This window comes from Echinococcus granulosus, assembly GCF_000524195.1.
Source record: "Echinococcus granulosus chromosome Unknown EG_S00118, whole genome shotgun sequence".
Lineage (NCBI taxonomy): Eukaryota > Metazoa > Platyhelminthes > Cestoda > Cyclophyllidea > Taeniidae > Echinococcus > Echinococcus granulosus.
Window position 1 is genome coordinate 194,102 of NW_020170498.1, and position 18,733 is coordinate 212,834.

At 46.4% G+C, this 18,733-nt stretch overlaps 1 protein-coding gene across 1 annotated transcript in view; it reads right to left on the minus strand. All coding sequences in view use genetic code 11, as the record gives it.

The window, feature by feature from the left end:
- EGR_08767 (Serine/threonine-protein kinase mig-15) overlaps positions 1 to 18,733 on the minus strand; it is a gene marked incomplete at both ends in the record, with an annotated part of 34,483 nt that overhangs the window by 13,600 nt on the left and 2,150 nt on the right. The window contains 11 exons of the mRNA XM_024498016.1: positions 1,169 to 1,356; positions 1,547 to 1,757; positions 1,842 to 2,249; positions 5,262 to 5,737; positions 7,340 to 7,713; positions 8,287 to 8,359; positions 8,435 to 8,525; positions 13,410 to 13,471; positions 13,607 to 13,655; positions 13,739 to 13,813; positions 17,230 to 17,499. Of these exons, the coding sequence (XP_024347593.1) occupies positions 1,169 to 1,356; positions 1,547 to 1,757; positions 1,842 to 2,249; positions 5,262 to 5,737; positions 7,340 to 7,713; positions 8,287 to 8,359; positions 8,435 to 8,525; positions 13,410 to 13,471; positions 13,607 to 13,655; positions 13,739 to 13,813; positions 17,230 to 17,499 (2,277 nt within the window). The remainder of the gene's footprint in view (positions 1 to 1,168; positions 1,357 to 1,546; positions 1,758 to 1,841; positions 2,250 to 5,261; positions 5,738 to 7,339; positions 7,714 to 8,286; positions 8,360 to 8,434; positions 8,526 to 13,409; positions 13,472 to 13,606; positions 13,656 to 13,738; positions 13,814 to 17,229; positions 17,500 to 18,733) is intronic.

The following is an 18,733-nucleotide window of genomic DNA, read 5'->3' on the forward strand; positions in this document are numbered from 1 at the left end:
TGACTCTCGAGGAGTGGAGGAATAGAGAGAACAAAGACTACAAAACTAGATATTGTTGTAGTTTAGCGATAAGACGAAGTCCAAATGGAACACATTGGATGACAAATCAAGCTTTTCCTGGTATTTAGACCCCCTCCCTTTCCCATCTAAACTCGACAATAATAGAAACAATGACGTGGAAACCAGAAGGTGAAACAACAACTGCGGATGACATCCGGGGGAGGGGCGGACAAACAACTACGGCTACAGGATTAACAGAAAACACCTACGGCTTGGAGCTGGAGCACCTCGGAAACATGAGTGGGGACACAACCACCTCTATTCTCATCGTCATCATCAGCGAAGATAATTTCATCGGGTCTTGGCTTAGCCAACCTCCGTTTCAACTTGGGACCAGGAGGAGGTCGCAGAATGAAGGCCGATTCGCTCCGACAGTCGTCGGGAACAGCAATAATATCACCTGCTTCCCCCTCTGATATCGAAGAAGAGGAGGAGTGGGAGGAGTTGGACGAAGACGCTTTTTCCTTCTCTACATCTGCGTCCTCTTGCGGGTTCGACACAGAACCAAACCATCTACTACCACTGCTCGAAGCGCCTGTAGTACCAAGAGTGCTTTGTGCTCGAAGAACCTTCTGAGTCTGCTTCAACCCCAGAAGACCATTTGCAGTGGGATTCAATCTAGCTTGCTTCAAAAGATTCAACAGACCCATCGGTTGCTGTGGCAGGAGGCTGGGTGGAGGCTGATTTTTTTTATCACATGCAGACGTCACGACACATGTACGTACACGCAACAGAGGGGATGAGGAGTGGGTGGAAAGAAGGGAGAAAGAGAAGATTGTTTCGAAGATTAGAACACCTGATCTATAAAATAATTAACAGACTGGTGTTCCCCCTCTCCTCACGCAAGCATGCCCAATCAACCACGATTCCGATTCTTAGCTTGCACTTTCTCCTCGCGTTTTTTTAGTCGTTTAAAGATGCAAGCGCAGCAAATTGGTAAAGCATTCAGACGTTGGTTGAAGAGGGAGTTAAAGAAAAATTGTTTGAACCTCACCTCAACATAGATTCGTCTCTGCACGTGGAAGAGGGAATAGAGGGAAAAAAGAGGTATGAGGACCCAGTATTGATCGAAGAAGGTGGGTGGGTGTGTGTGTGCACAGGAACTTACCTCAGGCTTGCCACTGGCTGGTTGACCAGCGGGCGTCTTCTGTTGCTGCGACTGTGATTGACTAGGCGCTGGTGCTGGTGGGGGTGGCGGAGTGGCGGGTATATTGCGTGAGAGACCCAAAATGGGCTGACGCACAAATTGGTGCTGACTCACGCGTGGAGTGGACAGAGGAGTTGGTGACTCCTCAGCTGAAGATAAAAAGCGCACTTGTTTCATGGTACTCATTTGCTTCTTCGATAGGCGCTACCCCTCCTAATTGAGCTACTAGCGATCGCTGATTGAAGACATCACATGCTACTGATGAATATACTTAAGTAGACGGACCATACGACGCTATACATGCTACTCATTTAAGTGAGGTGATTTAAGTAGGCTTACAGAACTGAGACGGCGATCTCACAGCGAGCTGCTGACGAGTGGGAGTTCCATTGATGTTAGTCCTCGGCGGATAGTTCTGTCCACTACCACCACCGCTGCTGCTAGACTGTGAGAGCGGGTGATGCTGTTGAAGTTGATGGTGCGAATGGGAGTGCTGCTTGTTCAAGTCCAAGGGACGTCGCATGTCCGGTGGCACGTTTCCGCTGCCCGTCTGCGCAATCCCGAAAAACCCAATGGCATAATTCGGAAAGAAAATAATGATAGTAATTATGCACAGAGGGCACAAAAAACTGACCCTAGACTCCGCACCCGCTCTAATCGGTGGGAATTTGGGTGTTATGATATTCTGATGGCGTGAAAGCGGAGCGTCGGCACCGTTGCTACTAGTGTTACCGACGAACAATTGTTTGGCTGAGCGAAGTTGTTGCTGCTGTTGCATGGGGAAGTGGTGTGCCGTGTCCTCGAATTTCTCCTCACTTGATGACGACAAAGGCTGTTGTTGTTGCTTCGCATTCGCCGTAGCCGCGGTTACACCGAGCTTGGGCCCCCGGGAGAATTGTGAGGAGACGGAGGATTGTTGTTGTTGCTGCTGTTGGGATTGGTACACTGTATGCTGTTGCTGTGGGTAGTGATGCTGTTGTTGTTGTTGGGGTGGTGACGTAACTTGGCGTACAGCACCTGAACCTGGATGTCGTTCGCGTTCCTTAATCGAAAAAGAAGGGTTATGAAAATATTCAGCGCCTACTTCTCAGTGTGCGTGAATTCAACCAAAGCCCAGTGGAATTTCACACGAATCCGGGTAGTTTCAACAAGCACGTATTTTTTATTTTGCGTTCTATACAATGCATAAACAATAACGACAAACGAGTGGAGAAGGAGCGTGGGATTCAAGATGGAGCTGTGAAAGAATGGCACTTGTTTCAACTGGGATTTAACTAAACGGGATCTTCAATCTTCGTGGTTGTTCTTACCACGCTTATGGCCTTCCAACACTTCTACGACACTCCCATGACAGCATGACTTTTCATGTTTTCATGAATGAACCATGGCGGCCCCAATAAACGCAATTCCCGAAATTGGCAATGGAGAGTCAAGTCTGGGCGTAGCAGAGGGAAAGCACTGACTCTAAAAGGCTAAATTCCCGTAGAACCACAGAATAGGTGTTTCGTCTGTTCTCCAATAAGGGCACTGTCAACTGCAGCGATAAGAGAATTTAGCGACCTGAAAATGACCTCAGTGTCTACAGTAGGATACTTAAACTTTAAGGAGATGTACATGCCTCTTTTTGAGCTACAAGATATTGAAAATATCCCAGATAAACGACTGGACACTCCTAGGGGGACGTAGAAAATCCCATTTTTGTACTTTTATAGGCGTGGAAAAGGCCCGCTACCATGATGCCACTGTACGAAGTGGTAGGTGTTACGTGTCACCACACCCTTAATCAAGCTGAGACAACCCATGCAATAATGGCGGTGCAGTCTGCGCGTCTATGTGACTATCCATTTGGATGAACAGATGAACCAACTTTCAGCTCTCTTGCAAACAATTAAATCACACAATCCCAACTTACGATTACTTACTTGCACAGAAGGCTTCAAACATGGTGCTGTATGGCCATGCCACCCTTCAAAGACCTGAAAGACGACCCTACGCACGTCTGTAAGTGTCCATCCCTGTCGTGATGGCTACCACCTCCACATCCCGTGGGAACAGTCAACAAGTTGGTGCAAGCTGGGAACCTGGAGAGCTTCCTCCCCCTCCTAGAGTGGGAGACCCTAATCGTACTGGCAATTCCTTCAATTCCAATGCCATTATGTAGAGGGTAGAGGGACTGTGTGGAGAAAGTGCATGTGGTTCCCACTCCTTAAAAGGTGTTTTTGGGCTACCTTTGAGGACACAAGCCCCCGTTTGACTTGAACGACCGTCAAAGAAAGTCTTTCGACTAAAGCGCAATCACTGCGACGCAAGTGGTGTGGCAGGAGGAGGGAGAAGAACGAGTGTTGAGGTGAATCACCACTCAATCGCGCATACACTAGTGGCTCCGAGCACATCTGTGAACTAGGGTGTGGCCAAAAAAATAACGCTGAAATATGAGGTATCTGGAGGGCACAACGAAAGTGTGCGATGCACAGGCAAGTACAGCGGATGGGTTGGCTAGGCAACCAAGGGGGGGGAAGGGTGGACGATAGCAGCTGTCCCGGAATCCATACAGGCAAAAGGAAAGGAATAGATAGAATGGAGGAAAACAACTTGATAGATTTTCTCAATGGAATGAAGACATCTCATCTGTATTGCGCGGGGGTACAAAGTGCAAGGCGTCACCAGTGAGGTCAACACTTGCACACAGGACACAACACGGAAAAAAACAAAAATGAAAACTGTATTTTGCATGTCTGATTGGCAAGTTGGATCCTTGCAGTAAATGTGGTGCTACTCAAATGAGTGCATAAAACGAAGCCTCGAAACCTGTGATAACGCGCAAATTCAAGCAATGGTTTTAAGAGAAGTACCATAAACACAGGAAATTGGGACATAGCTTTTAACTGGGTAAATGACAGGGTAAGGTAAGGAGCCCCTCATTCATGTTTATTTTGTCACTTTTAGTCAATTTCAGAAGTGTAAAGCCAATGCCTAAATTGCCGCCATAAAAATTTCGGAGAAATGTGGTGGCATGAATGCTGCGAGTGTTTGGGGGTGATGCAGTATAACGCCCGAAAATACACCTTTCAACTTGTCAAAATGTCAAAACGTCAATTAACGTCCAGAGGCGGCACGTCATCAGCGTAGTCTCGCATGGCATTGCTTCTTCCACTTTTTTTCACTTGACGAAAGATCGGTCCAGCAGTCGCCGCACGGACCTACGTCCATCCAGACAGGAGGGGCATGCCAACAGTGCGGTCGGAAATTGCCGGGAGCGTTGCAATTGAACTATAGGGTATGGTAACGGTTCACTCAGGGACGGTCTAACCTCCAGCCCATGCGAGTAGCCGTCCCGGCCTTTCTCTACACCGACAATATGTATTCTGATCGAGTACCATGTCTTCCTTTCGTCGCCAAGGCAATCTTGGGGCGCTACAGTTCAATGCTCGTTTCTGTGAAGTTTCCTTTTTGATCAGTCCCAATCACATTTGGGCTGCCGGAATTGCATAATTTACTTTGTGAAAAATAGAGCCTCATTAAAGCGAGGCATTATTTCCTTTGAGACACACAGTCAACAGAAACTTCACACCCCGTGGGGGTAAGAAGGAATGAGCTCCCGCGATGTAATCGCAGAAATGTACTTTCAGCTATCCGAAAAACACGCAAAGGGACCAAGCAACACAAAAGCGCAAAAAGCCCCATTAATGGAAACAACAGCTAAGCGTAAACTTCCTAAATGGAATACGAAATGACACTGGCAAGGACAAAATTTGAATGGGTAAATTAAACGAGATGTCAAGAGGATAACACTGACGACAGGCATCAAAAACAGTGAAAAAGAAGGAAGAATCTTTAGTGTTAGTGGAGGGAGGAAAGGGATCGAATTCCATGGAAGGTGTGCTATGAAAAAACGTGGGCTAAAAAGTGATTTACTTTAGGAAGGCTACAACTACAATCCTGATACGCACTGGTATTTTGAGGAGGAAACTTCTACGAATCGGCTCAGAGTATTGTAACAGACCAGCACGCCTAAGATCTCACTTCATGATAAAATGGTTCCACAGAAACTCACCTGGAGGCGGGCAAACTTCTGCCTCAATGTGTGCTCCTCCGCGGCCACCGCTGTGCTCGGATCTCCCGGTGCCTCAATCACCGAACCACGTGTTCCCCCATCTCCATTGAGCACCTGCGAGTTTCGATGCTGCTGTTGAACCGCCGGTGGTGGTCGGTACATACCCGAACGCTGCACCAGATGCTGTTGCTGCTGCGGTGGTGGTATACCTCTGTGCTGTGGCTGAGCGGCGAGGAAGGAGGGTTGAGACTGACCCCGTGATGAAATAGCACCGGGACGATACCCACGTGCCACTTGCGGCTGTTGTTGGTGGATGTAGGCTGCTCGGTGCTGTGCGAGTGCGAAGGGATCTTTGGAAGCAGCGGCAGCACAGGCTTGTGCCGGCGGCGGTGGTGGTGGCGGAGGTGGAGCGGGCGACTCGTCATCCTCTACATCGCTGCCTTCGTACTCGTACACCTTGTCCTTTTCGTCGGTGCCTACCCATAAAAATGTAATTCTTAGCAGAACCAGAAATTTGGGTAAAATTCTCAGGGTGGGAGTAGAGACTCTCACCAAGACGATGTGGAGGTTGGTACAGAAAATTGAAAAGTGAGGACGAACACCCTCAGCACATCTATGAGTGCTGAAAAGTCAGATTCGATTCAAGACATTCAGGCACTAGAGGACTGAAAACAGTCAACACTTTCGATGACAACTTAGAAAAACCAAAAGGCCTTAACTTTTAACCTAACTCTGCGAAAATTTAAGACCACCCATTAACACAAACGTATGATAATTAAGAAGTGCTATAAACACAACAAAAGAAACACAAACACATACGGAGATAGGGTACGATGTGAAAGACGGGTGATTAGCAAGTTGCATGCACTAGCATGTTTTTCATTCCGCCACCAACAGTAGGTGAATTGACAGTAGCAACAAAAAAAAGATAAATCCCGAGTTAATTGTGCTTTACGGATGGGCATTGCGGTAGAGCAGTTTGATTGATCTCTCTGAATGACGCTAGAACTTTGGAAGGGGTGACAGCGATGCCACGAGAAGAGGGTAACACGCCTCTTCGACGGATTCAATGGGAACGCTAACAATTCAGTGTTTCAAACTGAACCAGATCAGGTGTCACGATGACGTTCACGATAAATAAATGAAGGCTAATCGCAACCAGTCAGCAGTTCAGTGAGGGTAAAGCGAGTGGGGACGAGAAAACAGAGGCCTATGTCTAGGCGGAAGGGGAGGTCAAAGTTGTGGCTGGATCACAAATCGTCCACTTTTCATGGATTTCCCTCTCTGCTTTCCAAACAGTCGATTTGACTGTGAAACGTCTAAACAGAAAAAAATGGAACGACTTGAGAACAGCAAAACTTACGCAAACTGGAGAAGGAACCAAAGATTTTACAAAAAGTAAGCCGATGGGACCAAAACACTAGCCATAACTGCGTATGCCTAGAGATTTTGTCCAACTAGACAGTCTGCGTTAGTAGGACGTTTCTAAGGCTGACTCTGGACACAGATACACCGCTTGCTGTGGAAGCGTAGGCGTGGTCAATACAACGCTCAGCATCCGGACATCAGAAAGCTCTGAGACCCAACAAACCAGGGGCTGGACAATCAAAAATGTGCGCAGTCTTGATTTGATTCCCTTGGATTACCGTCAAGAGGGTAATCATTAAGGTTGTTATGACCGATGTGAATGAAAACCATCTAAATCGCGCATTTAACTCTCGGTTAAGGGACTTCATTGAGGGAGACAGATACACCGACTCAATAAAACTTGGCGTCATTCAGTGGCATTCATTTTTCTTCCGATGCAGCGGCATTTCATAATTTTCTCTTGTCACCGTCCCCTCTATACTTAAACCAGGCACTGGAAGCTTCAAATGCAACACAGACTACAAAGTAGCGTCAGAAAAGGTTATTTTACATCCAAAGAGGCGACAAACGAGAAGACTGGAGGACAATCATAAATAAAAGAGATGGGCACCGGAGCGGGGGACTGAGCACTTAACCAAAGCCGACGGTTAGGAGAGTAGGCAGTGGTTTTCCATGGACAAAGGCATAGGAAGAGGTAGGAATGAACGTACTTCGCCGCGTACGCTTGTGTCGGTCGATGTAGTCCTTGAGGTGAATGCGCACCTGCCGTTCATTGGGTAGATTAGCGACAAAATCGTGCTTCAACAGCTCGGTGGTGGTGGGTCTCTTGCGAAAGTCCTTAGCGAGGCTCCTGAAGATGAAGTCGTGGAAATGGGGAGACCACTGACGGGCGCCAAGACCCGTCTTGAGGCGAGGCGGTTGATTGCGCATGATGAGGAAGAGAGCACGCATTGGGTGCATCTCGCAGAGGGGTGGACGACCCTCCGCCATCTCTAGAGCTGTGATACCCAACGACCAGATGTCGGAGCGCGCATCGTAGGTGCAGCTCGTGTCCTGCTCGCAACTTATCACCTCTGGGGCCATCCTAACCACGAGGCATAGAGATACACGGGGACAATGATGATCAGCGTCCATACCATCGCTTCTAAACGAAGTGTTTCGAACTTAAGACTATATCAACCAGAAGCCAGAGGCGGAGACAGAACGATACTACTGATAATGAGTCAGCCCCTGCATCATCCTACAGCTGTCCCACTCACGGTTTATCAGTCTCGGCGCCATCCTAACCACAGCACAGAAGAGGAACTTGAAATTGGTAGAATTCAGATGGTACCAGCGACGCAAATCTGAACAACACGTCTCCAGTTGCTGCTGTTATTTTTATCCTCACAACGGCGCTAAAGCGGTTGGTGGGACTGAGGCGACACTGCCAATACTGATGCAGATAATAAGTCTTGCGATTATTAATGATATCCTGTCGAGACAAGATAATAAAGTGCAGGCGCAGTTTCGTTCAACTGTTTGTTGAACCACACAGACATTTTCAGTATTTAAATGTGAATTTGTTAGCTTTTATGGAGCAGTCTTATTATTACCAACTACATAGACGATTCAAATTAGCCAAGTACTGCCGACAATATACACGAGGAGGGCCTACCAGTAGGGGGTTCCAATGAAGGTATTCCTCTTTCCAATGGTTCGATCCAATTGGGCGCTCACGCCGAAGTCGACTAAAAAAAAATGTAAATGAGACGATATCATCGCCTTAACACGTGCCCACTGGTGAATGCCACCCAGCAACACACCCAGCTTGACATCCGCGTTGTCTGTAAGGAGGACATTCTGACCCTTGATGTCTCGGTGAATGACTCGGTTGGCGTGGAGGTGAGACAGGCCCTGAAATGGGTGGAGGTGGGTGAAGGAGGAAATAAAAAGAAATGCATTAGAACCTCTGTTGATGAGTTAGTTGATTTTACACGACTGTAGCGGTAACCAGCACAGAGACACGTTGTAACACGTAATCGGATTGACGAATGCCGGTGTAAGCGTGTGCATACACGTGTTTCACAAGAAATTGAGACATACAGAGCGTTCTTGAAGGCACCTTTAATTAGAGCCGAGACATGGCGACTCACTATGAGCCGCCACATGAAATGAGAGAACACTGTGCACAATTCAATTACAATGCGGCGAAGATGATCAAATGTGGCAATGAAGAACTCGCACGAAAGGCAGCCATTGAAATTCAGTCAAATCTCGAAGATACAGCTCCGTGAACAAAGACCACTGAATTTCACCGCGTGAATGGAAATTTTTTGTTGAAAAAAAAAGACTCATCTGTGAACGAGACGAATGAGACCTGAGCCCAGTTCACCTGAAACATCAAACGGCTAATGAGACTGTTCCTTTTACTTGAATGACCTCTATCCTTGGGCAAATTTGCTAGGTCCCAAAATTCGTCCAGCCCTCAGTTCCATTCACCTGAACGCCTTCACCACAAGTGATGCGATGAGAGAATATTGGTGGCATTTAAGTTATAAGCCTTTCTTACGTAACACAAGTTCGCCCAGCCACTCCACTTTCAGTAAAGCGTCAAAATAAGATTACGCTAGAAGCAAGGAAGGAGCCGGGAGTATTCTTCTGTTCAGATCTATATTTCACACATCAGGCGATAGAGGATATCGAAGTTCGGGGAAAAAATAGGATTCCCCACACCTAAATACGCTCCCGTTTGGGGTAAATGCGCACACAATGAAGAGGCCTTAAACTGATTTTCCTTCGAAACCTACGAGGTACACAGGTATTACTGAAAATCAGCCAATTTATTCTCCTTACTTTAAATGTGGCCACTGGTGTGGCAACCGGGAGCTCCAGGATCGACGGTTAACAAAAAAGGGCATGTCTACACCCGTCCAGCTCTTCTGTACACGAATAATAGATCCTTCATAGGAGTGCTGGAAGGACTAGGAGCCCAAATTGTTTACGGGGATAAACGAATCCGGTTCAAAAGAGCAAATAGTCTGAGGACAGGAAGATATCTGCTGATTCTACGATGGCCTAAGGCAAAGTCCACTTCATCCAAACATCGCAATCTCGTATTTTCGCCAAGGAGCAATCAACAATGGCAGTGACACTCGTCCTAAACAGTTTAAAAACGTCCGCCCTAGAGTTACTGCGATATTTACGTGAAGGCCCAGGCATTCCTCGGATAAATAAAGCCTCCTCCACTGTCATAGTGGATGAATGGAACCCTAATTGACAAGCGAACAGCACGGAAACAGTGTCAGGGAGGAATGAGAGCCCAATGCGAAGCGCATTTCATCTACTTGTCGTACCAACCAGATATGCGTGATAGCAAGTAGTACCCTAAAATGTATCCGTTGCGAAGCGCCATCAGTTTTAAACGGTCAATAAATTTCCCAGTGCAGTTCGCAAGAACGGAAGTGCATTTGACGCTGGGATCTTCCCGCCTCCGTGAAAATTGCATGATTAACGTTCCTACGTCGTGGGTGCCAAGTAGTGCATCAACTACGTGATGACGAACGCAAAATTATAAAGGAGACGTAGTAGTAGTGCTAGTAAACTTGACTTGACTGCGCCAACTTCTCGGTTCGCAGTCTGACAGCTAGTCATGACTTCAGGAAAGTGCAAAGACGCATTAGGTGCACCGCTGTCCCGCGACACAACGTCTAAAACAAGATGACGGAGATTCGATGACTTTTGGAGATATACTTTTCACAATTAGAAAGCTAGCGCCTATGGACACCAATCCAGCGAGGAACAACGCCCAAGGCATGATTTCGAGGCTCAGGGGATACAACAACGCACACAGAAGCATGACCACCACCACTATTTTAAGGCCAAACATGTGAATGAAAAACAAGCTCAGAGGTAAACACGGAGGTTGGTACGTATGCCTATCTACGAAGGGGAGGACGAGATTAGCGGCAGAAAGTCAGTCAAGTGTGAACGTATGTGTCACACATGGCAAGGCGAGGCCAGACCATGGCGGATGAATAAGCTCCGCCCGCATTCGTCCGCCAGCACTTACGGACGCACAAGAGGGGACGGAGAGCGCACGGCGCGGTGCGACAAGGCACAGCAATGACGTGCACGTGCGCGCGCACTAAACATATGATGACTATACAGCACTACACCGCCACCACCGCCGCCGTCAATCGATGACGCGCGCTCGCAGGCAGCGAACTGCCGACGGTGGCTGCTACATGTGTGCGCCAAGGCCAGCCGAATGCATACAACAAACGCAAACACGGGCATATACACAGATGCAGAAAGATAGATACACGGACGGAAAAAGGAGAAATTGGTGGCCTTCAATCACTGTTGCATCAAAACACAGTTTCTTTGGTCGGTCGCTGGAAAAGTTGATGATCTACCACCACTTTCCCAGGTTTGGAGACAAGGAATCCTTCAACAACGAGTCCTCAGTCGCGATTTTAAGAGAGACTGGAACCTTGAGACGGATAAACGGGAAGTTGTAGGCTCCGGTATTCCTCCGCCGACAGCTTGTTTGGAAGGTTTGTCGAAGTCCTGCCAACTGAGCAATCACTGGTGTGGTCGATGACGGCTGGAATCTCAATCACCATACTTCTGATGCTTATAAGTGAATGGCGTTGCTACGGTTACTTTAGCTCCGATTTCATTGAGGATAGCAACTTCGAAGGGCAAACAGGAAACACTGACTTGTCGAGGTAGGGCCTCCACCATTCTCCTATTCACGACCTCCTTAAAGGCTGGCAGTGTGAAGGTGCAGCACCCAGCCAAATGGTTGATGGCATTCTGAGAGTTCCCTTGATATCCAATTCGGCCGAGAGACAGAGAGGGAATAGAGGTGCTATTTAGAGCAACAATCTTCATAGTTTTGTCTTAATCCACAGATGCTATGAATGGGGAAGTGTGTAAACAACTTAACACATTTAGACAGTTGACAGATGAGTGACTATGTGTTTAGAGGCCTCCACCAGTGTTCTGTTTACCTTCGTCTTCGAGGAATCGCTAATAGGTAAAACCTTGTCAGAGAGATAAACAAATGACGTAAACGTAGTCACGAGCCTTTCAACCACCACCTTCTGGGGGAAGGGGTCCATCGACGTCTGGTCAAATGACTTGTGTACGATCGAGTTTGTAAACTCTGACAGGTAGAACAAGAATGAAGGTGAAGCAGTTCCGGTGGTTACCATGCCCTGCCCCTTTGAAGGGCGGTGGTGGTGTGAATGCATTTCAGCATCCAGCTGATTGGTCAGTGAATGGGGTGATAAATAGTTTGGCGGGTCTTGAAACCGGCCCATTTTAACGGCCAGCAGTAGCAGTTGTAGAAGGCCTTGCATAATTCCTGTACATTTGAAATACTCAGCTATAATTACGTGGGTGGATGTGTGAAAAAGTTGTACCCGACGGTTGGTAAAACACTTACTCTGCAGAGTCACAAAACCAGACGCAATCGTTCCACATTAGGGGGGATAAAGAAGAAATCACCGGCCCCCTTTAGCTTTGGAAAACGTAAAGAGAGGGGGTACACGGACAAATACATCACTGGTCTGTTCGGAGCTGCTGGGAGGGTGGAATGCAGATGCCTTCTAACACAAAACCGACTGATATACGAGACGTTATTGTTTCTACCACTTCTCTACCCACAATCTGCCTGGAATCTCTATCGCTTTTCAGTCAACTAATCAGTGGAGTGGGAAATAAAAGTCAAGTGGCTTTCGGGACCATCGCCTTCCCAGTCCTAAGAGTAATGAGCTCCAATGTCGGCATCCACATTCCAATCCTTTTTAAGGTGTGTTGATGTGGTTAAAAGCCATCTAGCGAGCATTTCCAGGAATAGGTTTCATTACTCGTGGGCCGGAGAGTGGCCTGTTAAGGCGCAGTGAGTCATGGTGTTTCTGTAGCTTCGGAACGTCGAAATTTACTTTTTGGCGACGCGTATGAAGCACACGTTTCAACAGAGGAGGTAATTCAGGTCAAAGCAAAAATTCAAAAGCAAAGCATTCAGAAACTCTCATCGAAAGCTGTCAAAAGTGAGTATCTAGACGCAATAACGAACCGGAGGAGCCTATAATTCAAAAAAATGAGGAAAATTCACCCCCTAATTCAGTCAGAAATTACGAAGCCACCTCGGAGCTTCAGCGGTCGATCCAAGCCGATGCAATCTACACGACTTCGTGCGTTGACAACACGCTTTGTGGGGGAAAAATAAAATCAAAGTCTATGAACGATGAAGTCAGATAACAGAGGAAAGGAGGAATTTTAAAGTGAGGATTTCGGGACCTCCTTTTGAAACTAGGGGATTAAGGAGCGTCGGCATTGTGTAACGTAGAGATGTGAAACGAATAGTCAACCCATTGCACAATAGAAACCTGTACGACCAAGGCTCATGGAGATGCAAAGTTGGAAGGGAATGAGAAGGCGAACCTCAAGAACCCAAGCCTTCAATCGATGGTTTAGAGTCCATCTTGAAGGTTCATTGAACAAATTAGGAGGATGCGATTAGATGACCATTAGCGACAGGCATTCGATGAGAGATTAGCTGGAGAGGAATTGGAGTTGTGAAGAAGCCGAAATAGCAAAAAAGATACTAGAAAGGAATGGAGGTGCGTGGAGGTAATGTGGATAATGACTGAATGGGGTAACTGATCGGCGTATAAACGCCAAGCGCATGTTGGAACAACCCTGAACAAGCGTCACCTTGAAGCCGTCTCGGCACAATGCAAGTAAACTGGTGAACACAGTGCTGTAGCTTGAATCAAAAAGACGCACCCGAAGAATCTCTCGACAGATGTAGGCAATCCAGTCCTCCTTCAATGACTGACCCCGAGTACCTACAACAGGCAAATGGAGAGTTGGATACGTGTGCACGCACAGACTGGGACGAGACAATCGTAAGCCTTGTGCACACACACACATACATTAAGTGCCACTGCGTGTGTGTTCGTTACTGTACACGAAAAACTCACTTTTGACCAAATCTGTCACCGAACCGGCCCCACAGTACTCCATCACGAGCTGGTGTTAAAAAAAAGAATGAGAGTGGCGTGGAGGTGTGTGGTAGCTCGCCTCAATGACAGTTATGCCGATTGTAGACTTACCCACAGGTGGTCGTTCGGGTTGGCCTTTTTAATAAAGGCACCGAAGTAAGTGGCGATGTTTCGATGGTTGGAGAGCTAAAAAAATCACAACCATACACACGTATGTGCGCATGAAAGCGTGTGACTAGTTTCGGAGTTACCTATGCGTATTATCAGCGAGGTGCACTGAAAAGTTGGGGAATTAGAGCGACTAAGTGCCCCAAGCCACTGTTGGCGAGGGAAGGGGATGCATCCACCGGACACAACCTTCCAATCCCAACGCTACCACCCGAGCTTCTGCTCTCATCAGGATGGTGCAGACCAATACATCGAGGAACAGAACCACTACCGAATTCGTAAGACACCGAATTTTGAGCAGTGAATGGCTTACCGTTTTTAAGATAGTTAATATCCCAAAGAATAGCATTTCATATGAATCTTACAACCCAAGATATCACCTCCCAGGATACAGATTATCAAGAAAAAGGCGAACCCAGATCTAACCACCGAAAAAAAAACAAGCAGGAGATTCAACGGATGGAGGCAAAGGCGCCAGGAAAGGACTAAAGGGTATCGAAAAACCATTCTCATCAAAGTCTAGCCCCCAGAAAATGCCTCCAGCTCAGGTAGCCGGGATGCGTTAAAAGTGAGCTACCCAACAATGGCAAGAAACCCGACAAAGGTAGTTGAAAGGATGGAGTCTAAAAGTCTGAATTTTTCGCCGATAAAATACACCTATCAAACAAAGCTACGCCCTCGAAACCTACTAGATCGATTGACAGAAGACAACAAGATCGAGAAATGGGGAAGAGGTGGGCAGTCCTCGGGTTAAATTAATATTGAGGAGCTAGATCGGTCCACTGATGAGGAGCAAAGAGGGAGATGTGAGAATAACATTCGAAATTAAACCGATGAATGAGGAGAGAAAGGGAGCATGAAGAGGGTGCAAAACAATTTCAAAGTCTGCATCCTACTCCGGGTAAAACATCCATCAAATTTATATATCTCTTTAAGAAGCGCTTCAAGTCGTGGGATAGCAATGAACTCAATAAAGGAAATAAGGGCAGGCATGAAGGGGACTCAAAAGAGGCGCATGACACTCCAAATGCTTTACAATAAGTACCCCCACGAGGTCTATTCTTTCGCCGATTCTTGTAGAATGTCATTTAGCCTTGCTTCAATGGGGAAAGAGGAGGGCAAAGGATGACTCACTTGACACAGGATAAAACCACGCCTAGGGAGCACGACAAGTAAAGTGAAGAGCCAGCCAGGACAGAGCTTCAAAACTGGATAGTAGGGATTGGAGGCCTTCCAAGCGGATTGCAGCTATCGGCTTAAGACATTCACCCAGTGGGTCCCAATTGTCGGATGGCTTAACCAGCTACAGGATTGCCGAAAAAAGATAACTAGAAAGAGAGGTATGCAATATGTGCAGAGGTCTACCTTCATCTGGACAAAGAGCATCAAGGCCCTACCCCAGGGAGGATAAATTTTCATAACCACATACCCTTAGAGGTTTTCGGGCTACCTCCCAGTGGAACATATAAGTTAAAAACATCACATTAAGGAGCTCGAGCTTTCTGGAAAGGCGCGGATTCAGTCGAGGAGGCCTGACAAATGAGGTGAGCAAATAAACAAACAGGAGCGATTTATATTTGCCCCTCCCATTACCAAAATCGCCACCCAGTTCGACCAAACAAGAGGGAGGGGGTAAAGTGGCGAGGTAAGGAAATAAGTGGTTCACCAGGCAAATAAATAAATAGACGTCCAATCCTGTTAATAAGCATTCAGCTTCAAAGTGAGCAGAGAGGGATTGAAAGGCTCCATCAGGAAGCCAAATTCTACCTAGTGAACACGAGGTCTTCAAAACATCTAATGGGATCTTATTTTCAAAGAAAAAATAGTTTGGGTAGTCAAGTGAACCAAAAAGCAACATTTCAGGAAGTCGGGAATCCTAAGGAAGGGAACTGTGTGATTTTCTCCAAGATGGAGACTTCGGCTGCAAAAAAAACCTATTTTAAGAAGACCTGCTTGAATTAAAAATAGAGAACAAGAGACCAATCAGATTCAGTTGTAAGGAGGAGAGGTAGGAAGGAAAAAAACACCACTTTTCAAATCGCGACTTCACCTCAGTTCGACCGAGCTGGAGAGAGGGATGACGGACAGCCATTTCCACACAGCTAGATCATTCCTACTCTGGAAACTGGGTGTTCAGCTACATTTTCGGATTTTAAGCTTGCACCTCGATCGAAGCGCCCTCTCAACAGAGAATATGGAGAAAACCGGAGTGTAAACATCAAGAGAAGAGAAGAAATTCAGCTATTTTCTACTAGAAAAGGTTTCTCAAGTTGACTTCAGTTAGGTCCGTTGAATGATGCAAGAGGAGAAAGGTAGAAAGTAACGAGTTCCTAAAGACCTAAAGTGCCTCAATAAAACGCATTTATTACAGCACTACATTACCTCCGGAAAAAAAGAAAGAATAGGAACACCAAGGGGATTTCAATTTAAATTGGTAGACCTAAATTTTGTCCGACTTCTTAAAAAGCAAATCCGCTAGATGGATTGGCAGGCAAGAGGCCCGAAAGAGGCGTGTGAGAAGGGGAAAATACGCCCGTAAAGTCCGCGACTCTCCCTAGACCATCGCCTCAAAGAGCCTAGACTTGTTTTGAACACTTGAGAATCCGTTCGGAAAGGCATGACAAATGAAGCAGAAATAGAGGCATTTGGGGAAAAAGGAAAATTTAAACAATTTTTTGCAAAAATTTAGGCTCTTTCTGGCTCACAGTCTCACCTCAGTTTAGATGAGTGAGGAGCAGAGGCAGAAAGAAGGGAAGGAAGGACAATTGATAAATTTGATGGACTCCTTCAGGAAGTGTTGGGGCAGTTCAGTTTTATAGATAGCAGGGAGAAAAAAGAAGGGTGAGAAGAGGAAAGTGACAAGTTGTTGGCGGCCCAGATTCTTCAAAGACGTCGTCTCAGAAAGAGTAGCTTCTCAAAAAGCGAAATTTGTTAAAAGATAGCAGTTGGAAGAAAGGGGATGGGAATGTGTACAGAGCGGTGCGCCAGAATCCCGTTGCACCCAGGAAAACACATATGTCGGGTCATTACATAACCTCGGGAAGTCAAAATTGGCAAAAGGAACCAGCAAATTAAATGAAAATAGACGATAAATTAGTAAAAGGCTAGTAGAAATGCAAAAAAGGCGTTATCAGACGCTTAAAGTTTTTAAGTGGATTCGGTTACAGGATGGCTAGCAGTACAGTTTACCAATAAACTGAGGCGGGGAAAGAAGAGCAGTTGAAAGCGCTTCCCACAAAAGCTCAGTCTCTTTCCACTACAGCACAGTCATTAAGTCATGGATGCAGCCAATGGATAGCGGACAAGAATGCCGACAGTTGAAGTCCAAAGGGAAGCGCACAATAAATTTGAGATCTTTTCTTGTAGAACTTCAAGCTTTTACCTCAATTTAGTGGCTGGGGTTAACGAAACGGGGAGGGGGAGAAAGGACTAACCCGACGAAGAGTGTTAATCTCCAGTAGGATTTCCTCCTCGTCCTCCTCGGTGATTGGCATCACCTTGATGGCGGCCAGCTGGCCTGTGCGCCTGTGACGGCCCTTATAGACGTTTCCGTAGGTGCCCTTGCCCACCACCTCGATCAGCGCGAAGATGCCTGAGGGATCTCGCAGCTCCTCCAAATTCATGATTTCTGTCCCAGTCGATGACATATTCGAATGTTCTACTCTCACTTTTACTGTCGGACCTTCCGAGGACATTCGTTGGGGCTAGGCGAGAAGGCGGGAGAAGGTGTTTAAGACATTTTCAAGCAGATATAGACCAAGAATCCATCGTGACTGTTAGCGTTTTGACAGAGAAGATGGCACTTACGGCAAAAAGGTCCGAAGAGACTCCTACAGACCAAAGTGTGCAAATCTGAACGACTTAACGATAACTTGAAGCAGATGTCTTATATTAATTGACAGATGTCCAAAACACATCCATACAGGTAGACTGAGATTCCACCATGGTTATTACTGTCGTACGAGTGGAGGAAAAATGAGGGTGTCTACGACACAGCCCAGATAAAGACCAAAACCCTGCTGTGACCACTGATATTTCTGGAATCCCGAAAGTGAATGAGTATCCAACAGGAAAAATATTTCTAATGGATGTGCTCTAAATGCTACAAATGTAGAATTTTGAACGAGAATTACGGCTGATGAGCCAAAAACAAAAACAAAGATATCCGCATTGGTTCAAGCAAAACAGAGGTAAGTTAAAGCAGTTGTCTAAGAGGATTAAGAACATGCGATGTGAATGAACAGGGAGGGGGACGAAGGACAAATGTTCGGGAATGCAACAACGCTTAGCAGTGTCGTAATAATGCGGCCATATGAAGCGAATCCTTCGGCTGTCCTAGGGAAAGTAATTATGATCCGACAGTTACTGATCGTTTAGAAATGCTCCAGCTGTTGAGGTATCAACAACATGGATTTGAAGGTGCTAATGGCACCTAAGGCCAAGATTCTATGGCGTTTTGATGATGGGCAGGCGGAGGAGAGAAAAAAGCAGAGAAAATCGGCGCATTTAAGCGCACCATGGGGACCGATGCTTTGAAAGTGGTCAAGACATCCGGGACAAGTCACTGCTAACGAACATATTTTGAGAACCGTATTGATTGACATTTTTGTTAAAAGACCTCTTAAAAGTCCAATGTGTTGGGGACAGTTTCGGCAATAAAAATATCGCCTTTATGAATGATGACTCAACGAACAAGGTAGCACCTTCGCCTAGATGTATATCTAAATTCGACGGTGTCTATCAACCACTTGACACCAGCAAAGGTAGGTGAGGAAATTGAACAAATTACAGCAAAAAAAACGTATTTCAACCGTGATAGTCACTCATGATTGACATTAGGTAAGATTGAAGATTGAGCGGATTCAGTTAGAGGGGTTAATGCTTCGCTTGAAAATAGGTAAGTAGAAACAAAATTTCATCGTGGTTATCAGTATTTCC